Consider the following 25,425-nt stretch of genomic DNA (forward strand, 5'->3'; position numbering starts at 1 on the left):
AATTATCGTCTCTTCTTTGTACCACTCGAGGATATTTCAGCTGCGGCGTTTCGGTGTAATCTTCCAGTGACGCTCACATCATGCACAACACTCCTTGGAGTTCAAATTGCATCACCGCTCGCACTTGATCACGCTTGCAAGCTACGCCTAAGCTCGCAAACACTACTGCGCTGCTGCACTCCCCGGCCACCTCTAACAAAAAATGGCTGCCTACCCAGCGTGCATGGCGTCACCGCCGTTCGTGCAAGCTCCCTATATGACTCCTGGTTGTGAGAAAGGCCATCTCTAGCTTGAGCGCTGAGTTTTAAAGCATTCAAGACTTATAGAAAAGCGACGCACTTTTGTTACGGCATCTTAGGTGCATAGGCTGGTTTTGTGTTTAGAAAAAAAGTGAATAACAATTTAGAGTGCCAGGTACTCTACTATGGGAGAGCTGAAAGCCGCCCCGTGGGCCTAGGACTGAACTCAAGGGAAAGAAATCCTCGCTAAGCCTTACTAATACCAAGGAGGTTACACCCAGAGAGTTTCTACAAAGAGCTCTCTTCGGGTTCTGTTATGAAGATATAATCACTTTGACCAGTGCGAAGGAAAATTATGGAAAACGGCACGAAAGCTGTGAGTCTTATTGCAACATATGAAATGATACATCACAGTGATTTTCGCACAGTTCTCATGAAAACATGTACTATTGTCGGCTCTAACTGATGCTGCTTCAAACTTCTTTTCAACATTTTCGTTTCCTCCCAATAACATCTCAGAAAGGTTCTCACAATTGTAAATAAATTCTTGTTTGCGACCCCTCATATTGCAGTTCCGTCTTCCACCGAAGGTTCTGTTCAGCACATATTTTTCTGGTTATTTACGCTTAAGTGTACAAGTTACATACGAGCGTTACGCTATGGTGCTATATTTTACGTGAGGCTACATCTTTGGGTGCATTAGAGGGCTGCTTTTAGACTAAGCCGTCAAAGTTGGTTGGTAATTATGGTTATCTTTATTTCAGTCATGTTGATTTTTTTATAATTTAAAGACGGCTGTAGACAGAATAGTGTACTGCTATCCTCTCATCCACATAACATTTTCTCTGCTATGTCTTCCGTTATTTGTAGGCAGGTTCTTTTTACCAGCAGAATGAGATAAAATGCAAGCCACATGCGTCGGTTATCTCCCAAGATAACTACACTAGAGAGTTTGGCCCTGTTACGAACTTGCAGTTGCCGTCTACGAATAGCGTAAGTGTATATAGGAGAGCTTGTTTTTGTTTTTTTTTTGTTTTTTGTGTTGTTTATTTTGCAGTTAGGCCGCATTGCGACAAACCCATGTTCTTACGCAACTTTTCGGGATTAGTTGTGAAGCTCCGAGCAAAGACAGGCTGAAAAAATAGTGCAATAGGCAGCAGCGCAGTGACTTCACCACCTCTTTAACACGGCATTAGGAAACAAGAAGCGAAAAAAAAATTGAACTATATATATGTGCCGCGTCTAGTTACCGAAAGGGATATTATCTTGATGGATACGGGCTTCATATACGAGTAAGTGTGTTCTATGTTTTGGGGTGGATAGTGAAAAGCTTTTATTTTTTGTTTAATTGTTCTGTTTACAAACTTTTACTATCCTGTGTAGACGAATGAAAATAAAGCAGACAGGTAAGATGGCGAGGGTTGCCTAACCGTAATCCGTTGTCAAGAACACTTAGGCGAACGCGACCTACAGTGACGTTCGGGGCCAACAGATTTAGCAGGCGTTGTCTCATCATGAGAGAATGAAGAACCAGTAGCCAGAAAAGAACACGCCATCATAATTGCTTATGATGCACAGACTATATAGAGCCAAACGTTTAATAAATAGAACAAAAGAAGGCGTAAGGAATGGCGTAGTGATGCGTTCACGAAGCTTGACGGGCTTAATAAAGCCGAAGGCACACGTCTGGCGATATTACGAACTCTGGTTGTGAAACGAAGGTACAGCATATGCTACTAATTGCATGGTTTTTTGATAAGGTTTTACTGATAAGATGATAAGTCATTGCGTTGTTTCTTTGATAACTTCTATGGGGGCATACAGCCTCCAGCTGTAAGCATCTGCATCCTACACCCTTATAAGGTCCTCAGACGAAGGCTGCACATTACACAATGGCATGTGAGACACGTCCTTCTAATATTATCCTTATTTTTTAGCGAAAGCGTAATTTAGCAATGCACCTAATGTGATTCGTCATCCACTAAGAGATTTAAGGTAATAGACCCTAAAAAATGTTGGTTGGGGGGGGGGGGGGGGTAGTGACGGTACGGTTGCGTATAAAGTCGCATGGTTGCCTCGGCCTTGACGCTCCTGTTTGGTCGTCTCATCAATATTGTGCAGCACGTCATTTCGATAACGCCATGGTCAGCGTGTTTTATTAGACGTAATTGGTCATTATGCTAAAGCGAACCATAGTGGTAAACAGTATGACATCCTTAACGAAATAAATGTTACCGCATTGTAAGAACATCCCTGAGTGATAGCTCTCGATTTTCGCTTAAAGGCAAAGTTCCTAAGACCTAGCCTTTTCTATCGTTGTGCGCATGGTATAGAACCGTATCTACAGTCGAATCTTATTTGACGAACCAGAAATGGTTTTACAGTAGACCTCGCGCACCTTATATATATGAGACTTTTATAAGGCAGGATATAACTGTTCCCGGTTAAAATAAACTATATAATCAGAAGAGTAATGATGAGCTGATCACTACTAAAAGATGGCTGTATGTTGAGGCTTATGAATGAAACTTAAAAAAAACAAAAGCACACGTCGGACACTAAGTGTTCCACCAAACTACCTGCATTAAAATGGTATCTTGCCATCGGTAAGATGACAGGTTCATGGATACACTTTCGAGGCATATCCTGCACTCGACGATTTTCTAGATGCTTTTTGAGTTGCTTAAGATGTCTGAAAGGCGAAATAAGTTTACATTTTTATACACATCGTGCGGGCAACGCTCGGTTAATGTACGGTTACTCACCGACACTTTACCCGAAGCTTCATTGACTAGTCTTAATTTACTTCGGAGAGACGCATGGTTTTTATTATACCAATCACTACAACACATTAGACATGTTCTAAGGGAGTTTACCTGTGAATAGTTTGCATAACCGCAACTCTTTTCTTTTACAGCGAAAGTTGTTATGAGATCATAACTCTGGTCACGCCCAGTTATCCATCGCCGCCACCGCCAGTGTGCGTAACCACATCGCGCGAAATTAGAAAAAAAACTAATGTCTAAGAGACAGTGGGGCTCGTCGAAGCTAGGTCCGCTATGTACCAGCCCAGTATTCAACCACTGAGCCACGCCGCTGCTTGTGACTTGTTGCCGAACTTGCCTTAGGCAGGCTTGATGTCAGGAAAGCAATAGCGCTGATACGACTTAAAAAGCGATTTATTACTGCGAAAGAACAACCAGTTGTCACACAATGCGACTAGCGTAGCGAGTGGGTCGTCCATTGCTCTAACCCATTACAAAAGCGTGTTCTTGTTCCTCTATTAACTGTGGCGCATACCGACTTCAGCCATAACTCCCCATCGTCGTCAGCCACTGCATGAACAATTGGCGCAATATTCCTTGCAAGTGTTTTGCTGATACGACGCTTCTCAGAAGAATGACAAAAATAAGCATAGCGAATGCCGGCCTACTACCCCAAAACATTTATTATTAATGTCCTAGTGGGTATCAAGCGAGTGTACTTGCAGTAGTTACCCAATGAGGGTTTAGAAAAGGCCCTGAAATGCCGCTATTCTAGCTTTCGCTGTGACTGTGCTGCGCATTCCGCGCAGGCCTGGCGTTTTCTTTAGAAATGACGAGTTATCTAGTTAGGCGTCAAGCTAGTTGATAAGAACTTACGCGTCAATCAGCTTCGTTAACACGCGAAAAGAACTTCTTGAATCCGAAAAAACAAAAAACAAAAACGAGCTGCTGTTGAATATCATCCCACTTCTTTCTGGCCGTGACACGGAAACACGGAGTAGCAGCACAAGCGAGGCCCGTAATATCAACGAGTAGGCGAGCCAGTATGTGTTCCGTCATTAGAGGGCCTCTAGTGAAGGTTTTTGCGCGGCTTTTGTATATATAGGCACACGTTGGCTTCATTAGTTGCCGGATCCAAGCTATCGTGGCTGCCTGATTTCTCGCTAATGCCGCCCACTTCTCTTTCGGGAGCAGCAATTAGGAAGAAGCACCGGCAATAGCCTAGCGCACACGATGAGCGCTTACGTACCCAGTATAAAGCAAAGACCACGTCGGGAAGGGTTCTGGTTTTTCTTTAGCAAGGAGTTCACTCCTGCTTGGCCCTGTTATTTTCACATCCTCAAAAACTTTTATGTCTTTTTGTATGCCTGCTTTGAAGCTTGCACCACTCAGGCGTCTTTTCAAATTTTCGCACTATACTTTCGCTTTAGCCTATTTCGTATACCCCGATGTATAAACTTTCTCCGAGTTTGCCCTTAGTAAGTGTAAATAGGCTCACATTTTTGTTCTCTCTTATGTTGAACGTCGATTCTTCTTCTGACTGATACACTATGTTGCTACATTCTTGCTTTGTATATCTGTACGCACGTCATTCACTTCGTGCATGTTTGTCATCCTCCAAATCGGCGAAAGCCCACTTCCTAATTCTTGTGCTTTAGAAGGCTTCTGTTTCTCATTCAATTCGCGTGAGAGTTGTCCTTATGCTATCACCGTGTTGCGTACTTAAAGATGCTGTTTCTTGATTCTTGAAAAAAGACTCGTGATTTAGTATAAAACAAAGCAGCCCGTGAATTCAACCAATTCAGACATAATTTTAGAAAAAAGCCTCTGAAAAGAATTATTCCGGTGCTATCTAAAAAAATTACAAGTTTGACCCTTTTTAGGTAATTGGAAGTATGGTCTGCCTTGCCAGGTGCCTGTATTAAGAAAGATATAGCTCGGAATATCCGATGATAAACACAAATAAATTGAACTAAAAAGAAGGGCTTACACAAACTTTAATGATGTGAAGGGCGTGTAAATTCTTAAGCATCTTTATTTGCAGAATGCTTCGAGGTCCATCAGATGAGCGCCTCGGCCACATTTTTGATGATGGTGAAAATGCTAACGCCCAGCAGGGGCCCATGTGAGTATAATAACGTGCTTGTTAAAGAGCATAATGGGGTCGAAATCCCCAGAGCCCCTTACTACGGTGTTTCTTGTAATCATATCGTGGTTGTAGAACTTAAAACCTGACAAACTATTACGAATTTTTACGACGTTTCCATGACCCTCCTTGAAATTATGCCTAAGGGGAAAAACATACATGATCTGTACAGTACACGCAGCATAAGCTATAGACTGCCTGTTAGGAGCCAAAGCCTATTGATCAAATATTTTAAGAATTACTGCTGTAGCGCATGTCCAATTACTTAGAGGGGTGTTATCTTGAAGGACCCGGGCTTCACATCCGAGTAAGAGGGTGTTCTTTTTTGGGTGGATAGGGGAAAAAACCTAACTAATTCAGTCTGTATACATAAGTGTACTATACTCGCCTGTGTAGACCAAGTAAAACAAAGAAGACAGATAAGGTGGTCAGGGTTTTTTAACCTTGGTCTGTTGTCAGGAAAAATTTGACGAATGCTACACTGACGTTCGGAGCCAGTTGATTAAGTAGGCGTTGTGTCCTCATGAGAGAACGAAGAACCAGTAGCGAGCAAACAACGCACCTACGTGGGCAAACGTTCGTTAGAAATTTCAAAAGATCTCAAGCGAGCTCCTATTTGAAATGTTGATTCTTTGACTTTTATTGTCAATATATCTGTGTATATTGTAAATTATTATATTTATTCGTAATTCGAGACATATAAAGACCGATAATTTTTTTACCAATCCGTCGAAAATGAAATGTCCACTTGTAATGTGTTTGGTATTGACCACAAGTGAAATGTTGAGTTCAATGACATAACACAAATCTTGGCAGTTTTATAATTTATAAGAGTTCACAACTAAGCTTGTAGATTATTATACTGAAATTGCTTGCGCCTTTTTCGTAAGACTGGAAATAGAGCGTCTAACAAGAACGCTTTATACAAGTGACCTGATGTCACCTAATAGGACATGCATGCGAGACTTTCCAGCTTTTGTTTAAAAGAATATAAAAAGTGGTGCAGGTTTAATGTAGAAAAACGCCAAGCCTGCTCGGAAGGTGCAGCACAGTCACAGCGAAAGATAGAAGAGCGGCCTTTAAGAGCCTTTTCAAAGCACTTATTGGGTAGCTACTGCAAGCACAGTTGCTTGATACCCACTAGGTAATAATAATTAAACTTATTTGGGAGTAGGCCGGCAATCGCTATGCTACTGTTTGTCATTCTTGTGAAAAGCGTGGTATGTACGTGCTTGTGAAAAGCGTGGTATGTGCGTGGTATGTGCAGTCAGTCATTGACAACGATGACAAATTTTGGCTGAAGTGGGTATGCACCACAGTTATTAGGGGAACAAGAACAAGCTTTTGGGATGATTTGGAGCATTGGACAGCCCACTCATTACGCTATTCGCATTGTGCGACGACTGGTTGCTCTTTCGCTGGCTTAAAACGCCTTATAAGTCGTATTAACCTGATTGCTTTCCCGACGTCCAGCCTGCTTAAGGCAAGTTTTCCAACAAGCTCAAGCACCGGTGCTTTTCAGTGGTAGAATACTAGGCTGGCACATAGCAAACCCGGCTTTGAGCCTCAATGTGTATTTTGTGCTAGGTCAAGCCTGCCTAAGGCAAGTTTGCCAACATGCTAAAAGCACTGGCGTAACTCAGGGGTAGAATACCCAGCAGACCTGGGTTCGAGCCCGACTTGGTCATTGGTGGTATGTTTTTTTTCTCATTTAGCGCGGGGTGGTTACGGACACCGGCGGTGGCGGCGGACAAGTGCGCGTGAGCCGAGTTGTGATCTCATAACAGGTTTCGCTGTAAAAACTTCTGTATATCAATCAGAATTGAATCACATGTACCACTTAAAAGATAGCGCTATTCTCACGAACTAAACAAACAGCTTACACCACTTTGTCCTGATTTAATATTATCAGATCATACGTTAGTTTCTACAAAAAAGCAGTGACACTCATTATTAAATAATTTCGGTTTGTCACTCCAAATAAAGCCATTCGAGTCAAGAACCATTAAAACACTTGTGTGGGGCTTGGAAATGCATCGAATATATTTTTAACACCACTATCGTTAAAACAGCTTCGCTTTCAATATCGAGAGAGTGGCTTTAACCTGCAAGCGCAGTGGCAATGTAAGGAGACAGCAATTCGCAACTTAATAGCGGCATATTTGTAATCTGCATTTGTTGCACGAAAACAGTTATGAGTGAATCGACATCAAGCGAACCAGAGAGTGATTTTCGTGATTTAGACTGCGTGTAGAACGCAGAGTTTGCAAACGCAGTGCAACTGTGTTGAATCGTCAGCATAATCTTCATTGCAGCGGGGATCCTTGGCTGGCCCTCACTGACGAAAATTTTCAAGTTAAAGTAAGATACTTTGTACGTGTAGTCGGATATCAGCCTGAGGAGAGCATTAACACTGTACACCAAGGAGATAAACAAATGATGGATTTGTGTGGTTTAACGTCCCAAAACCACCATATGGTTATGAGAGACACCGTTGTGGAGGGCTCCGGAAATTTCTACCACATGGGGTTCTTTAACGTGCACCCAAATCTGAGCACACGGGCCTACAACATTTCCACCTCCATCAGAAATGCAGACGCCGCAGCCAGAATTCAAACCCGAGATGAGCAACATACCTTCCACGGCATCCGAAAACGTGTCAGTATACCTTTACAAGAAGCTTTAAGGCTTCTACATCACGGTTCAAGGTGATGTAGAAGCCTCTCTCGCTCACTCTCTCTCTTTAAAACTACCTCATCCTGTTTCTTAGTGGTTCTTTGTAAGCTGGTAAACAGCCCTGTCTTTTTTTTTCACCTCTGTTCCTTTCTTTCTTCTACAGAAAAGGACTTCTTGTGAACAAACCATGGAGGAGAGTTTTTTTTTCCTTTTTATTAATTTATGCTTTGCCTTTTTTAGTGAGCACTATCATGTGCCTTCGTCTGCATCAAGACGTTCGTGTCTGTGCCATCATTAAGCCACACCTACAAGGATAACAAAGGTAAGCTACAGTGGCTTGTGCCCGTTCTTCATGATGCAGCAGTGCGACGTGTAGAAGAAAACAAGATTGTTATACCTTTTTTTTTCCACGGAACCTTCGAGCGCAACTGGCGCTTTTATTTATTCCCAACCTCAATGCACCCTGCAGCCCGTGGTTTCGGCAGAGTAGAACCAGGACCAAATGCACAACTTTTTTGCTGTCTCACGTTTGTCTGGCATTGCAGCTCCAGGGACAGATTGACGCCCCGCGGCTCATGAGACTTAGTTTAGGGGGCTCCCGTTCACGCGGTAAAGTAAGCTCTGTTGCAACCTTCAGTCTTGTGTTTTGCGACACCACGTGGTGGACAAATGGAGGCGACCTGAAATCAGAAACGGCCTTCATGCACCCGTAAACTTACATAGGAAAAAAAAGTGTCTACTACAGGAGCACACACAAATAGCTAGCGAGATCAGGAGGATTGATTTGGCTTTTTTATGCACTCTCTTGTGTCATCAATACCGTTAGTTCTCTGCTGGCGATCACCCTATCCGTGTTTTTTCACGGTGTTCTTTGCGATATGAGTGTTGTAAGCATTATGACTGATATTTGCTATTGACCAGAACTCTTCACATTAAAGTGTGCCGGAACAAAATTGGATGAAAAGTTTTATGAGAGATGCTTCTATAGTGGAAATGATTTTTTTACAGGATTCAATTCCTGTTAAACTAACGTGTTTTATGCATCCTGTTGTCGAGCACAATATTTGTGGGTAACTCTACCGATCGGTTTGGCATTTGTCTTGTTTCGCGAATTCATCATGCTTGCCACCATTTAAAGAGACTATAAATTCTATGCAAAGTTGGTAATTAACGAGTAGGTACCACGAGTTGGAATAGCTGCTGTTGTGTTTGAGCTACACTGGTCTATATTATGCGTTGTATTTTATTCACGTACTCATACTGGTGGTGAGGTGTGTGTATATAATGGTAAAAAGCACATTGATTGTAAATAATAAAATATCACCTTAACATAAGTAAATGTCTATGTGGAGAGCCGAAGGTTAACAACAATCTTTTTTTTTACGTCAATTCATTTCCTGCCGCTGCTATCTTGTTGCATATTTAAATTTCTATGCTTGAACTCTGAGCAAGTCACTCGAAAAACATCTTTTCTCAGATTTCGTCGTCAAGAAGATGAGGAAAAACATATCCAAAATTTTCAAGAATTATTGTGGCGGTAATTATGAACCTACAGGTTTGTGTCAAATATGGCACACCATGTAGATGTGCCAGTGATATTGCTGCCATGGTTCAAGAACAAATTAACACTTATTCTGCTTTTTATTTTGTGTGATGAGTGGACGAATTCAAGACAACTGCTTCATTTGTTGGGGCAATGTTGAAAATTCTGCTTTGTGCACCTGACAGCTCATATTTATAAGGTAGATGGCCGCTTACACGTTTGGCTGTTCGAACTGGTCTGCCCTGCTTTACTCGCCCTCCCGACTTCTCTCTCACTGTCTTGTGGTTGGAAGCATTCGTTGCATAGAAATTAAGCGACTCGAAATACCTATTTGAAACGGTCGAGCTTCACATGATTGTTTCGTGTTTCAACGCTAATTATGTATCCAAAAAATACCAGGTAGTGTTTCTAGTACCTCCGACTTTTGTACAGCATCTCGACAGATACCAACAGTTCCACAATTCTGCACAGCACTGCACTATCTAAGAGGCTGTGTATTTAATGTCTTAGTTGTGCAGGAGAATATAGACGGTAATATATTGCGCGTTTTCTCTCTAAAATGGGTGCAAGGTCAAATATGGTACAAACCCATTTCCGGCAGTGTACCGTAATGGGAAACGTATTGCCGAAAGTAATAATCAGCATAAATTTTGATGGTCAAAAGGGATTTCAAAATTATATTTGCATCATTCTGCTGCAAGACATTCTGCTGCAAGTGTAGAGTAGCTCTTTGGAATGAGCCTCTCTTTACACATGCAAGATTACGATCACTTGATCCAACGTAAAGCTTACAGCTTCCAACGAAAATTCGACGAGGCGACGCTACTGCTCTGTGCTGACTATGGTTGGGAGTCGCATTTACCCGTGCGTACGCGTTCCGCATAGGTATGGCCGACACCGCCGACTGTGCACACTGCGGAGGTGAAGAAACAATTCGACATACCCTGTGTGACTGCCCGAAATACAGCCTGGAAAGACAACACCTTTCTAATAAACTAAACAGGTTAGATGCCCAGCCGCTGTCAGAAGAAAGTATACTGCGCCATCGTCATGACTCATCGTCACAGAAGAAAGCCGTGCAAGCACTACTGGGCTTCTTACGAACTACTGGCCTGTCGGAACGCCTCTGAGTGGACTGATTTTGTGTGTGTGTGTGTGTGTGTCGGTGTTTTTCTCTTATATATTTTTAACTCTCTCTTTCTCTTTCAACCCCCTATTCCCCAACTTTAGTGTAGGGTAGCATACCGGATACTAGCATCTGGTTAACCTCTCTGCCTTCTTTTTTTCTTGTTTCTCTCTCTCTCTCTCTGCTCCAGTTTCAAGATGCCGAGATGATTTTCCTAATGAGGTCATATAGATTAACTACGGTTCATTTGCTTGACTGAATTTTATAGTCGGTAGATAGCGTGAATTTTTCGAAAAGGTGCATTTTATTGCTTTTAATGGCGTTGTACTTATTTCTTTCAAATTAAATACAGGTGTGTTTTTAATTATTACCAAAATAAATTATTGCTTGCTTGAGCAGGTGTACAATCTTTATTGATCACTTAAAATAAGAGTTCCGAATAAAAAAGTCTGAATTCTCTCTAAGCTTGCGCTAGGTTATACTATCGAAAAATTTTAGAACATGAGCTCAATTACCATGGCCTGGAACCTTATCCATACCTCCAGTTCAGTCAGTACAACTAGATCAATCATCAGTCAATTATTTTTATATTTCATGCTATAAAAACTTGTTCAATCATCAATCCTTATGAGTTTGTAGATTTTTTTTTGCAGGTTACTGCCCCCCGTAAACAACTATGAAATGCAATTCATTCTCCTCCTTATGACGTTCCCCGGAAAACGTGCACAGTATAATCGTGATGATTTTGGATAATTAAACCTTAACAGCGATACAAGGGTAATAACAATAAAAAAGTTATCCACACGATAAGCAGAAAGTCGCAGTAAAAAGTGAGGTGAGGAAAAAGAAGTAGATGACGAGTTAGAAAGTTGCGAATATGTATTGCTGATAAGAGCCGTTAGGTACTCGTTCCATAGTTTACTGCCACGGAAGGAGTTTAATAGGGCCTCAATAGATATTCTATAATTCTTGACCTGAGCTCTCTTGGTGGCATGAAATGTACCTTTATCCGATGTCCTTTGAACACGATGCAGGGAGTGCTAGCAATTTAGCCACCTGAGGTAACCCGAAGATGAAGCACCATGCAGACAAACTGCGACTAAAGCAGCGTTCCCACCGGCGACCAACTGCGACCGGCACTCACACCAGGAAACGCAATGTGGCCTTCGTTATGCGAGCCATTGCTTTTGTTTCTCGTATATTGTCCACGCAAGAAAAACAGTGGCCTAAGGTCCAGAGATAAAAACTTGTTTTACCTAGCGACCTTACCATGGCTATGTAAAAAAGAAAGTCACAGCTCCTTCGCGAGGGCTTCTTCTTCTCCAGGTGCCGCAACCATTCCAACAGTGCAGGACAAAACCATCTACTCTTTGAATGAATTTGTTCAGGTATTTTTGTCATTCATGTTCACAGTTGATTGATTAATAAGTTGCTCCAATACTTATGTATTTAATATCGTTGTTAACTTGAATCAGAACCATTGATTCCATACGAGTGGTATTTTTGTTACAAGACTGTTTAAATATATAAGAATCGTCAGTAAGTGCTCGATGAGAAGCGCTGATGGAAGGTAAACAAGGGTGTCCTTTGCTTTTCGTGCCACTAGACAAATTGTGCTTTATCGTCTGATCACTCCTCATAAACTCCTTGCTGCCTTTTTCATTGTTCCGCTGAGTTAGGAACAGGCATTCATCAAAGGAATGTCCGAACCAAACCTGATGCAATCCAGTGGTTCAAGCATGGGAGTGTACGTTACATTTAAAGGCTGAGCAGCATGCAGCGATAGAGTGAATTTATACGAAAATCGATGAAAGCCAGTTACATTTTCGAAGAGTGGTGTTCCTACAAGGTAAATGAATTGTTCGAGATGGATGCGTTTTCTAATGCAGAGTATGTACTGCACGCCAATCCACTTCATGAGCGGGTGCTCTCTTTTTTGAGATATCCACAGTGGCTTAGCAGCAATTAATTAAATGTGAGCTCACGAATGCAGCGTCTCCTAATAGTTAAGCTCGCTTGTCAATCTGGCACGCTTGAAATAAAGCTAGTTATTATAGCGGAAGACAATCTGGAACGTCTACCACAACACTGGGGTCGTTGGCATCTGGGTTCCCCCGTCTTCGACGCTTTCTTCGTCGCTCGAGCTGATGGTGATGGCGTCGAAATCAAAATGCGCAGCGTACACTACATCGTCACCGCTTCTGCTGCTTGATCTTGAGCTTATGACGGTGCCGACGACATGGCGATGGCACTGGTACCACTTCGCTACACTTGTGACACGTGCGGACCACGCGGCAAGCAACACTCGCAACACAACAAACTGCATGCTCATGATGCCGTTTGATAGCAGACGACGGTACTGCTCCCATCGGTTTGTGATGTCACGCAAGGCACGGCAAAATGGCAGTCGCCGGCAGTGGGTGGAGTTTAGAGACGAAGACTTCTACGGCTTATTTTGGACTGAAATAATCTTTCGCAGTCCCTTTTTCACACGTGTACAAGCATATTCGACCCTCTACCTACGTTTTTCACTGAAACCGCAAACTGATGGGTGACCATGTCATGACCCTTTAAAGAACCCCTCCCCTGGTGGTCGAAATTTCCGGAGCCCTTCACTACGGTTTTTCTCATAATCATATGGTGGTTTCGAGATGTTAAACACAACATATCTACTATTCATCATTTCTATAAATCAATCTTTACGATTAATTTCTATTTTTGTTTCCCTTGTAATCTGTGATTTTTTTATTTATATTCAACGTATCCTATCTGTAGTTTTGTGTGTCTTGCTGTTGCTTCCGGAAACAACTGCTTTATCTTACCTGCAGAGACAAGATAAACAGGCGTGCGATTGGTGAAATGTAAAGAGATCGCATAAATCGAGCAAAATCTGAGGCCAGCGTGCGATAACTTTACATTCATACTTGGTCAGATATGTATAGACACTTTTATACCCTATCACTGGTGTTGTTGACAAGTCCCAGGGAGCCATTTCCGGTATCGCCCCAGGCACTGCTCGGGAAAAGAGTGAATGAGCAGGTGAAAAAGAATAACGTGATATTTTGATACACAGTAAACTATTCCTTCAGATATTGCGCATGCATAGACGTGCATAAGGTGGCGAGCGGAGTCAGAGGGAGAGCACCCCCCGAATCATGAAAGAGGGTGTGGAGGGCGACGCATTTCCCATTCTTTTACTTAGTCGAATCTGTCCAGTTGATGCGTAACGATCGGGGTTATGGCGATCCAGGTCTTCGAAGGCAGCGGTGGCCGGAGACCCCAGATGTTACATTTGCAGGCCATTGATGTTGCTGTTGCAGGCTTGATGATGCAGGCCATTGTGTGAAGCACCTCATCACTGAATTTTGCCTTACGTTGTTAAGCATGGGGCCTTTTTTATGAGGGAAGGGTGAGTTGACCAATGGGGAGCAGTAGCAATGAGGTGAAGCTTTGTTTGCCCCCTTCCTGATAGAGAACCCTGAGCAGGCCCATGGGCTTTTGTGCGCCCATATTTAAAAAATTGTTTAAAAGTGCATCTTTATGCTTACGATATCCTATAACAACAACAATACGCGTTATCAATAGTGATCCGGCCGAAGATGAGAGGAGCGTTTTCAAATCTCGGCTGGCCTAGGCAACAAATGTAGGCTTGCGTAGGGAACATTGAAAGTTTAGTTGCGTAGGTCCGCCGTATATGTAATATTTATGGTCTGTCTTGTAGACTCCAGTTCTGTTAGTGAACAAAAAAAAGCCAAAATTCAACGCGAAAATGCGCTGTTTGACCGGAGATGCACAACATCACGTGTTCTCACTTCGAGAGAACGATTACCTTTGTTAGCGTTTGCACAGGTGTAAATTTGTGCACGCAAGTTTCGAATTTTTTCTTATTGGAAGTGGCAATGCTTTATAACTTTAAAATGTTTATTATACATATTGAACACGTGTTGTGTTGGTGACGGAGTTATAACAAACGAGAAAAAGATAATATTGTACCCCACCTAGTAGCCATACCCACTCCGAGTGCACCGGCTTCAGCAGGGCCAGAAAAATCTCCGACAGGGCCTCTAACGCCAGCGGGGTTTCTCAAGACTTAAGCGTTCGCTGTAGCCGTTGCCCATGGCGTAAGGGTAGGGATTGTATCCCATGTGCCCGTAGCCATTTTCATATCCACCTGCCCATGGCGCCTTGTGTTCACTGTAGAGTGGGTGTCCGTAATCTTCATTTCCCAAACCACCGTAATCTTCATACCAACGCCGTGGTTCATGCTCGAGATACCTCGAATATGTTTTGGCGGGGGTCCGCCTAGTACTTCGAGTCCGCCCATAGCCTGCAAGCAAACAAAAGGGGCTGTTTTAGCACGTATGTACGCATGTAATGATTGATATGTGGGGCTAAGCATCCCAAAACCACCATATGATTATGAGAGATGCCGTAGTGGAGGGCTCCGGAAATTTCAACCACATGGGGTTCTTTAACGTACACCAAAATCTGAGCACACGGGCCTGCAACATTTCCGCTTCCATGGGAATGTGTATGTATGTATGTATGTATGTATGTATGTATGTATGTATGTATGTATGTATGTATGTATGTATGTATGTATGTATGTATTCCGTAGTATGTATGTATTACGTACGTAGTATGTATGTACGTATCTGCGAGGAAAAAGGAGATGCATATGAAGGTGACATTTTACTCATTTCACAGAATAAACTTAACTATAATACTACATTTCATTCATGAAGGCATAACCTTCTGACCTAGAGCGTAGTAGTCTTACCAATAGAATGAGCGAAAGTGAAAAAAGTATCAGATGACTGATAATGAGCACAGATTAGAAATATCAACATGCACAATCTCGTGACACTGCTGATTCTTAGCGGCTTATCTCAACGGCGTCGTGGAAACATAGACGTACCGGTGTATACTTATGCTTTGGGTCAAATCTTCGCGCACTACCGCAGATTTAAAGACAAGCCAATAAATATGTGCCATATGCCAATAAGCAGGGATAAGCTAGGCTCGCGAATGACACTTAATCACCCTATCAACCATTCGAGAAGTCTTCTGTTGTGTTTTACCTTTTAGGGCAACTCCTCGAGGAGCTCTTATTGATTGACACAAGCAAACGAAGCCAAAAGACAGTAAGCAAAAGAAAAAGCATACAAAATATTATTGTATTTAACAGCAGTGTCGTGATTACGATGTAAATTGAAATTATTTAAAGCGGATCTGGACGCATCCTCTCTGTAGCCGGTATTTGTAGCCACGACTTTCAACTTACGCATTCGACGATCAACCATTTGCGAGCCACGACAGAACGTGCTTCCCGATTCATTTTGTGGAAATTTGTTTGTGTTTGTTACCTGGAGTATTACTTTCAAATAATACTGCCAGGTATTCCACCTAAACTGTGCGCCGAACAACGCCCGGTGGGGGCGTGCGCAGCTGGACCAAGTGAATTTCAAAGTGCGCTGATCTGTACCTAAGTATCGAGGAGTTTGGGCTGGACCTTGCTGAAGCTACCTTGCTGGCTGTAGCCTTGCTAAGTGGCGCCTTGCTGGGTGGTGTCGGTAGACACTGTCGCGGCAGTGGGTAGCGTCTGGCTTCTTCATTCCAGGTTTAAAGATCACGAACGTCCATCATAATCGGTGTCTAATAATGCCAGGTAAAGAGGTCTGCTGATGTCAGAGGCGGATCCAGCGACTCATTTTAGGAAAGGGGGAGGGTTGGGGGACGGTCGCCTGAAGTAACACAGGAGGGAGGGGCGTAGTCATGACCATTGCTTTTCACAAGCAATGGTCATGACTTATTGGCATTGAGATCTTGGAGTGGCGCCCGCTAGCGTGTAACGTCAATTAGAGGATTGCACTTCCAACCGCACTACAGCCACTGCAGCTCCTGCTCGCAGATCATCTCCTCCAGACAGGAACTCCGTCCAACTAACAGCCTTGTGAGGATCAACGAACGTCTTGAACGACAGCTTTCCCGTGTGATTACAACCTTGCTTTAGTTGCAGCTCATTCGACAGGGCCAGGGAATCCTCTGGATGGCCGACGAATGCGTCGAAGACACCAATCGCTTTGCGGGTAAGAAAGTTAAACTATGTATGTGTGTGTTTTCGCTCGTTATCAAACCTTCCTCTGTACGAGTACGACACTATTTCGTTCACGTGTTTTATTTCTTTTTTTGTAATATTTCAGCAATCGTACCTTTTTCCAGCATCTACAAGCATGCAGATAAAGCTTGTGAAACGTCGCGGTGTCTCATTCAGGGCAAAGTGGTTTATGACGCAGGCAACGTTGTTGAATGCGCAGTGGAGGTTGCCAGCACCGCATCACTATCGTGGCAATCGTCCCGCCACACAAAGTCTCCATCGCGATCCACTGCGGTGAAGTGGCGAATGCTCGCTGTTCGAGCAAATCAGGATAAGGCAATGTTTACGCGTGTAATTTAACATGTGTGAAGAAGGCTGAGGCAATGGCTTCGTGTAACCTAATATAGAAGTTATATTCACTGCTGGTCTGCAGCTGCTGTCAAGCTCGTATCACATTTTGTATTGTGGTAATCATTTCCAAATTAGGAACCTAGTTATAACCCCGAACTAGTTTCAATATTTATTGTTGTCACCTTTCTTAACTTAGCAATAATAATCAGGTGCGGCACCACAAAATTTTATTACTTCTGTTAATAAAAAAGACCAGAAATATTTACAGCAATATCTACAGAAATTGCACTATAATGTAGTTAAAGTAGTCGATGCATGCCTTTTAACATTTACCATTTATATTGCGCAGAACTTGGCGTGCAGATAATGAGTGACCGCACGCTGTTTTATGAAACAAAGCACTGTGCTAGAAAACGCATTTAAAAGCGGAGACCCACGGTTGTTCGAACAGCGTCAGAAGCCGCCACACATCAGAGAACCAACTGAACTGCTTCTTTGTCGAGCTTTATCACGCAAAAGCATGGTTTCTATATGGCACCGGGCCTCAAAAGGAAAGCGCGCGAATCCCCAAATAACGTCATACGAGCTCCGTGTGCAGCGCTGCCATTTGTCGCACACCAGACTGATTGCATAAACGCTGTTATTATTCACCAGTCTTAATGGCGATAGGTGATGCACTACAAGCACTGAAGGGAGAAAGGGGGGGGGGGGCTGCTGGCACGGACATTGGGGGAGGTGGGAATCATCTCTACCGCCCCCTTTCTGAATCTGCCACTGATTGACATCCCGTATCTGCAAAAAAAAGGTGCAGCCATGACTGCCACGGTGCTAACTCGTGACGTGGCCGCTGCGGATATTAAAAAGCGGCCGTGCTCGTGCCCAGCGCTCATACTTACTACCCAGGTATTGTTTCACCACTTCATGCGTTGCTTTTCTCTTACAACGTAAAGTTGTGAGGCATTACCAACCCCCTTTCCTTCCTTCCCGCAAATGGCCTTACCGAAGCCGCCTGACGTAGGTTCATCTTCAGTGTCGCTGCTAAAGCTTCCGCCAAATGATGCCCGGAATACCGCAGAAACACCGCGTGCCCCCCGCGGCCCGACATCCGCGATGCCGGCTGACCAGTGTCCTCTTAATCCTTTGACATTTATACGCCCTCCTATTTGCCCTTGTGCACCAGTCAAGGTTCCTGCAACGAAAGTACGACAAAATATAAGCGCCATAAGTGCCCACTTACGAGGCTGCTTTGTCAAGAAGCCAGAGCAATTGAAACTGGTAACAACGAACTGGTTCATGCGCTAAGAAAGCGTTCGATACACCGAGTACGTTTCTCTTCGGGGTCCCGAGGTGAGATAAGTTTCGGAATCCTTGCAAAGAATTCTTTAGCCAGATAAAAAAAAACTTGAGCGTAACAGTACTGGAACTTCCAATGTCGGCCGTAGTATTGCCGCGTTCCATTTCCCAAGTTTTTGTTATCGTCCCAAAACACCACACTATTCTCAGCGCGAACAGCGCCTGCAGTTTTCGAGAAGGTTCCGGACTGTAGTAGATCATTTCGATAAGATCACGCCCACTGTGCGAACGGTACAGATTGTTCTGGAACCTACGCCGCCGCCAGCGATAACGCTAGAACATTCGACGGCAAGAGTATAAATGCCGCCGCGCTTCGCCGCTTCTCAGTAGTTGATCGAAGGCCGACGCTCCGTTCGCCGCTATCAGTCCGAGACTGCTATCTGTGCGAGACTGCTGCTGTAATTGGACTTTCCGTTTACCGGGCACAGGTTCGCCCAAATAAACAGTTAAATCCCAACACGAAGTCTCCTGTCTTCGGCCACGTCGCGACCCCGTGACATCTGGTGGAGGTGCTGCTTCGTTCATGTACCGGACGCCCCCGTCAAGCCGTGAACCCAGCCCACGTCGCGGAGAAGACACCGATGCCAACCAGGAGCAGCTAACAAGCCGCCGACAGCAAGGGCTACCACCGGAGTACGGTATTCTAGAAGACAAGGCGCGGAAGACCAAGGCCATGACAGCGACTGCAGCGACAATGACAACCGCCGCGTCCCAGCCCACGATGGTCATGCATCAACCCAGGGAACCACCAATTTTCCATGGGTCATCGTTCGAAGACCCGGAGTCCTGGCTAGAAACATACGACCGTGTGGCCGCCCTCAACCACTGGGACAACGAAGAAAAGCTCCGTCGTGTGTACTTCTACCTGGAAGACACCGCAAGGACCTGGCTAGAGAATCGTGAGTCCACGCTACAAACGTGGGATGTCTTCTGCGCCGCATTTCTGCAAACGTTCGCGAGCGTCGCTCGCAAAGAAAGGGCCGCCGCTCAACTAGAGACCCGGGTTCAGCTACCAAATGAGAAGGTTGGAATTTTCACAGAGGAGATGACCCGCCTATTTCGTCACGCTGACCCAGACATGCCTGAGGAGAAGAAAGTTCGTTTTCTCATGCGAGGGGTGAAACAGGAGCTTTTCGTGGGACTAATGAGGAATCCACCGAACACCGTCCAAGAATTTGTATCAGAGGCGACCACCATCGAAAAAACCCTTGACATGCGCACCAGACAGTATAATCGTCGCCTGACTCCAGAATGCGCTGCTGCTCAAACCAGTGACTCCGAAAACCTGCGTGAAACGATCCGAGCGATCGTGCGGGAAGAGCTGCGCAAACTGTTGCCTTCGGCGCACCCTCAAGTGGATTCGATCGCCGATATTGTGCGAGAAGAAGTTCGGCAATCACTTCGAATTCCCCAAACACCGCTGCCCGAGCCAGAAACTATGAGCTACGCCGCTGCAGTGCGCCACAACGCTCCTCCCCGTCCACGCAGAAATGCCGCCCCGTCGCACTTCCGTCGCCAGACACCACCAACGCCACCACCCCCACCGATGACCTACCGTTCGCCATCGGGCCAGCGCAGTGCGCCGAGGAAAACCGACGTTTGGCGCACCCCTGACCGCCGCCCACTGTGCTACCACTGCGGCGAGGCCGGGCACACTTACCGCCGTTGCCAGTACCGACAGATGGGACTGCGTGGCTTCGCCGTCGATGCACCACGTCCGCAGCCAGGGGAACGGCCACGTGACATCGCCGACTACCTCACAGGAACTCAATGGACACCACGAAGTCCTTCCCGTTCGCCGTCGCCCAGCCGCCGCATGTCACCGCACCCCCGGCAGTACTCCGGCCCAACGCGGGGCCGGTCTCCTAGCCCGTATACGGGAAACTAAGGGCAGCAACCGGTGGAGGTGCGGTTGCTGTGCGACGAACTACCGAAGATCCTCCGACGATGACGACGCCGCGACGGAGCTTTCCGAACACAATGCCAACCAGGCAAAGCCCTGACGGCGAAAGCTCACTTACCGGAGGTGGCCTGACGACGCAACATGGAAGCAGCGGATCAAGCCGACGCAGCCGTGACCCGACGCCACGCCCTAACTGTAATGCGAGACGGCGAACTAGCGACATCGACGTTCTTATTGACGGCCACAGTGTGACCGCTCTCGTCGATACTGGAGCCGACTATTCTGTCATCAGTGGGTCGTTCGCCGCGAAGTTAAAGAAAGTTAGGACAGCTTGGAAAGGCCCTGAAATCCGCACAGCCGGAGGTCATCTTGTAACGCCTGCAGGAATCTGCACAGCGAGAGTCACCATTAACGGCCGTATTTATCCTACAGACTTCGTAGTCCTACAGCGTTGCTCGAGAGATGTCATCCTTGGCATGGACTTCTTATGCCTCCATGGTGCTGTCATCAACCTAAAAACAAAGTCGATAACTTTATCCACAGAAGAAGCACTACCACCGCGCACGCCGTCAGGGCACCATGCCTTGAATGTGCTGGAAGAACAAGTCACCATTCCGCCTCGCTCAAGCGTCATTATTTCAGTCGGCGCTCCTAAATCACCTGACTTGGAAGGCGTCGTTGAAGGCAGTCAGCATCTCTTGGTCACCCGAAATATTTGCGTCGCAAGAGGAATAGCAGAGCTGCGGGGAGGCAAAGCAACGGTTATGCTCACGAATTTCAGCAATGAGTACAAACATGTGAACAAAGGAACAACGGTCGCATACATCGAAGAAATTGTCGAAGCCACCAGTGCTTTCGCCCTCGCCGATTCTGCGGAACCTGCTCAGAGGAACCAAGCCCCTCCCATAGCTTTCGACGTCAATCCCAGACTACCGAACGATAAGCAAGAACAGCTCAAGGCCCTGCTCCTGCAATACGAAGATTGCTATTCGTCGTCATCGAAAATTCGGCAGACCACAATCACGAAACATCGCATCATAACCGAAGAAAATGTCAGACCACTCCGTCAGAGTCCGTACAGGGTTTCGACGCGAGAACGTGAGGCCATGAAGAGACAAGTTGATGAAATGTTGCGGCATGACATTATCCAGCCGTCCAAGAGTCCATGGGCATCCCCCGTGGTGTTAGTGAAGAAAAAGGATGGGACCCTACGTTTCTGCGTCGATTATCACCGCCTGAACAAAATCACAAGGAAGGACGTGTATCCTCTCCCACGAATAGACGACGCACTTGATCGGCTCCATAACGCCAAGTACTTTTCGTCAATGGACCTCAAGACTGGCTATTGGCAAATCGAAGTCGACGAAAGAGACCGAGAGAAGACGGCGTTCATAACACCGGACGGCCTCTTCGAGTTTAAGGTGATGCCCTTCGGCCTTTGCTCAGCGCCTGCAACTTTTCAACGCGTTATGGATGCAGTACTGGCAGGATTTAAGTGGCAAACTTGCCTTGTGTACTTGGACGACGTCGTCGTGTTTTCTTCGAGTTTCGACGAGCATCTTCGGCGCCTTGAAGCTGTACTTCAAGCCATCAAGACCTCCGGACTCACACTGAAGCCAGAAAAGTGCAGATTTGCGTATGAGGAGCTCTTGTTTCTGGGACACGTTATCAGCAAGTCTGGAGTTCGTCCCGATCCACGGAAAACAGCCGCCATCGCCGACTTCGCGCCGCCCACTGACAAGAAGGCCGTGCGCCGATTTCTGGGCCTGTGCGCCTATTATAGGCGGTTCGTGAAAAACTTCGCCCGCATCGCCGATCCTCTCACTAACCTTACCAAGGCCGACGTGGAGTTCAAGTGGGAAACGCCACAGGAACACGCTTTCCAGGAGCTTAAACATCGCCTCCAGACGCCTCCGTTACTTGCCCATTTCGACGAATTCGCCGAGACAGAAATACATACTGACGCAAGCAGCGTAGGTCTTGGCGCCGTTCTTGTGCAGACGGCTGACGGACTTGAAAGGGTTATTATTTACGCCAGCCGATCGCTATCCAAAGCAGAAGCAAATTATTCCACAACAGAAAAGGTGCGCCTCGCCATCATCTGGGCTACGTCGAAATTTCGCCCCTACCTCTACGGCAGGCCCTTCAAAGTTGTGAGCGACCACCACGCCTTGTGTTGGCTAGCCACCTTGAAGGACCCTTCAGGTCGCCTCGCACGATGGAGCCTGAGACTTCAAGAGTATGACATTACTGTCATTTACAAGTCCGGCAAAAAACACTCTGACGCCGACTGTCTCTCTCGTGCGCCTGTCGACCAACCGCTACCCGACGACCCGGATGACGAGTACTTCTTGGGAACGATAACTACCGACGACTTCGCTGAACGACAGCGGGCCGACTCGGAACTTAAGGCCCTAATAGAATACCTCGAAGGCAGGACCGCCGAAGTCCCGAAAGTATTCAAGCGCGCACTTGCGTCGTTCTTTCTACGAAACGGTCTTCAACAAAAGAAAAACTTTTCACCGCTTCGAGCTAAGTACCTCCTTGTGGTGCCTTCAGCTCTGCGACCAGAACTCCTGCAGGCCCTGCACGACGATCCGACGGCAGGGCACCTCGGTGTTTCTCGCACGCTCGCGAGGATACAAGAAAGGTACTACTGGCCACGTCTTACCACCGACGTCACTCGTTATGTGAGGACATGCCGGGACTGTCAGCGACGCAAGACACCGCCGACAAGGCCAGCGGGACTTCTGCAGCCAATTGATCCACCTTGCCGACCTTTTCAGCAGATTGGTATGGACCTACTGGGGCCGTTCCCGACGTCGACTTTCGGAAACAAGTGGATCGTGGTAGCTACCGACTACCTCACCCGCTACGCCGAGACAAAAGCCCTGCCAAAAGGCAGTGCATTCGAGGTAGCTAAGTTCTTCGTCGAAAATATCGTCCTACGTCACGGCGCCCCGGAGGTCCTTATCACCGACAGAGGAACGGCATTCACTGCCGACTTAACTCAAGCGATCTTGGCATACAGCCAAACAAACCACCGCCGGACGACAGCGTACCACCCACAGACCAACGGCCTCACCGAGCGGCTTAACAAGACGATCGCCGACATGCTGTCAATGTACGTCGATGTCGAACACAAGACGTGGGACGCCATTCTTCCGTATGTGACCTTCGCATACAACACGGCGGTGCAGGAGACGACGCAGATATCTCCATACAAATTGGTCTACGGAAGGAGCCTGGCAACGACGCTCGATGCCATGTTACCCAACGTCACCGACGAAGAAAACCTCGATGTGAGCGAGTACCTTCAACGCGCCGAAGAAGCCCGACAACTTGCGCGTCTCCGTATCAAGAATCAACAGACGACCGACAGCCACCGTTACAACCTTCGACGACGCTTCGTGGAATACCAGCCCGGTGAACGTGTTTGGGTGTGGACGCCGATACGCCGACGTGGACTAAGTGAAAAGCTTCTGCGACGGTACTTCGGACCGTACAGAGTGGTTCGACGTCTCGGCCCACTTGATTACGAGGTTGTCCCCGACGGCATCACGAACTCTCAACGACGCCGATCGCGACCTGAAGTCGTACATGTCGCGTGCCTCAAGCCGTTTCATGCGCGTTAACAAACTGAAAAAGTGTTTTTTTGTATTATAGTTGTATCGTAATTTATTCATTGTACTTTCTAGCATTATTATTGTACCTTCATCTTTAGTTAAAGCATCGAGACGATGCCTTTTTTTCAGAGGGGGGCAATGCCACGTTCCATTTCCCAAGTTTTTGTTATCGTCCCAAAACACCACACCATTCTCAGCGCGAACAGCGCCTGCAGTTTTCGAGAAGGTTCCGGACTGTAGTAGATCATTTCGATAAGATCACGCCCACTGTGCGAACGGTACAGATTGTTCTGGAACCTACGCCGCCGCCAGCGATAACGCTAGAACATTCGACGGCAAGAGTATAAAGGCCGCCGCGCTTCGCCGCTTGTCAGTAGTTGATCGAAGGCCGACGCTCCGTTCGCCGCTATCAGTCCGAGACTGCTATCTGTGCGAGACTGCTGCTGTAATTGGACTTTCCGTTTACCGGGCACAGGTTCGCCCAAATAAACAGTTAAATCCCAACACGAAGTCTCCTGTCTTCGGCCATGTCGCGACCCCGTGACAGTATATATGGCAAGAGCACTTCAGATATTATAACCCGGCACGATCTTGTACGAACTCCTTTTAAGAAGGATCAGTTTAATATTTGTTAATGCTTTGCATCCCATAACCATGACATGAGAACCGCCTTAATAGAGTGGTCGAGGAATTTCGGCCATCAGGTATTCCTTAGCGTACACCCTTGCACCATCGGGTCAACAGTATGGACCATAATCACAAGACAACCGAGATTGTAGGAACGTAGTTTCAAGGACAATTACATTACTATAAATTCATGAAACGTCATCAGCATGTATTTATTTGTGCTTTACCTACATATTCCACAAGTGGCTGCCTAGAAGTAAAGCGATTAGCACATGCTTTTGCTAGAACAAATAGCAATTCATTTATATGCAAGTTATATATAATACAACGAAAACCAAGTATACGTGAGATTCCACAGTCTACACACAAATACATCCTGAAGAATGACTATAATACAGAAAAATACTCATTTCTTTGGAAAGCTATCACACCAAGAGACGAAAACATCTTACCAGCAATCACAAAGCAGGCTATCAGGAACCCTGTCATAATGGTACTGTGTGCAGCTTCCTTGGGTAAGATACGCTGCAAGTGCCATAGAAAATATTACCGAAGGCTGCCGCCTTTATTTTTCCCTCACTCGGAGTGCTTTTGCTTCATTGCATTGTACTACTATCTGTTTGTTATAGATGCAGTGCCTTGTCAAAAAGTGTCCGAGAACTTGAGTAAGAATGGAATTCCTACTTTGCAGGCCATTTTTCTCGGTGTCACAGCGTGAAGATGAGTTAGGAAAAAAAATACGAAAGCATAATACAAAAACTAAACGTTGCTAAGTGTCTGTACTGATTCAGAGTAAGCGCATGTATACATAATATATATCGTCTTTGTGCGTATTTCTTACCCCGATCATTGGCGTAACATTACACCGTACGTAATCACCATTCACGAAACGAGGCAACGCCTCTGTATGCACGTTTCAACGTCGTTTTGCAGGTGTGATGATAAAAATGTACTTTCCAGCACCCAACACTTG

The 25,425-nt window shown here is 45.8% G+C and overlaps 1 protein-coding gene across 1 annotated transcript; it reads right to left on the reverse strand.

Annotated features, from left to right (window-relative positions):
* Nucleotides 1–14,437: 14,437 nt before the first annotated feature.
* Nucleotides 14,438–25,027, reverse strand: LOC142789993 (uncharacterized). Its single transcript, XM_075885019.1, has 3 exons — nt 24,905–25,027; nt 17,944–18,132; nt 14,438–14,822 (listed from the first exon to the last, which is right to left on the reverse strand). Exons 1-3 carry the CDS (start codon nt 24,939–24,941, stop codon nt 14,560–14,562), a joined length of 489 nt encoding a protein of 162 aa, XP_075741134.1. The 5' UTR covers nt 24,942–25,027; the 3' UTR covers nt 14,438–14,559.
* Between the last annotated feature and the right edge of the window lie 398 nt (nt 25,028–25,425).

The sequence above is a fragment of the Rhipicephalus microplus genome, unplaced genomic scaffold, assembly GCF_043290135.1.
Source record: "Rhipicephalus microplus isolate Deutch F79 unplaced genomic scaffold, USDA_Rmic scaffold_63, whole genome shotgun sequence".
Taxonomy (NCBI): domain Eukaryota; kingdom Metazoa; phylum Arthropoda; class Arachnida; order Ixodida; family Ixodidae; genus Rhipicephalus; species Rhipicephalus microplus.

Coding starts and splice junctions, on each gene's coding strand:
- LOC142789993 (XM_075885019.1), bottom strand. CDS start 24,941: ATGACAGGGTTCCTGATAGCCTGCTTTGTGATTGCTG. Junction 18,133..24,904: donor AGCCTGCTTTGTGATTGCTG/GTAAGATGTTTT, acceptor CTTTCGTTGCAG/GAACCTTGACTGGTGCACAA. Junction 14,823..17,943: donor ACCTACGTCAGGCGGCTTCG/GTAAGGCCATTT, acceptor GTTTGCTTGCAG/GCTATGGGCGGACTCGAAGT.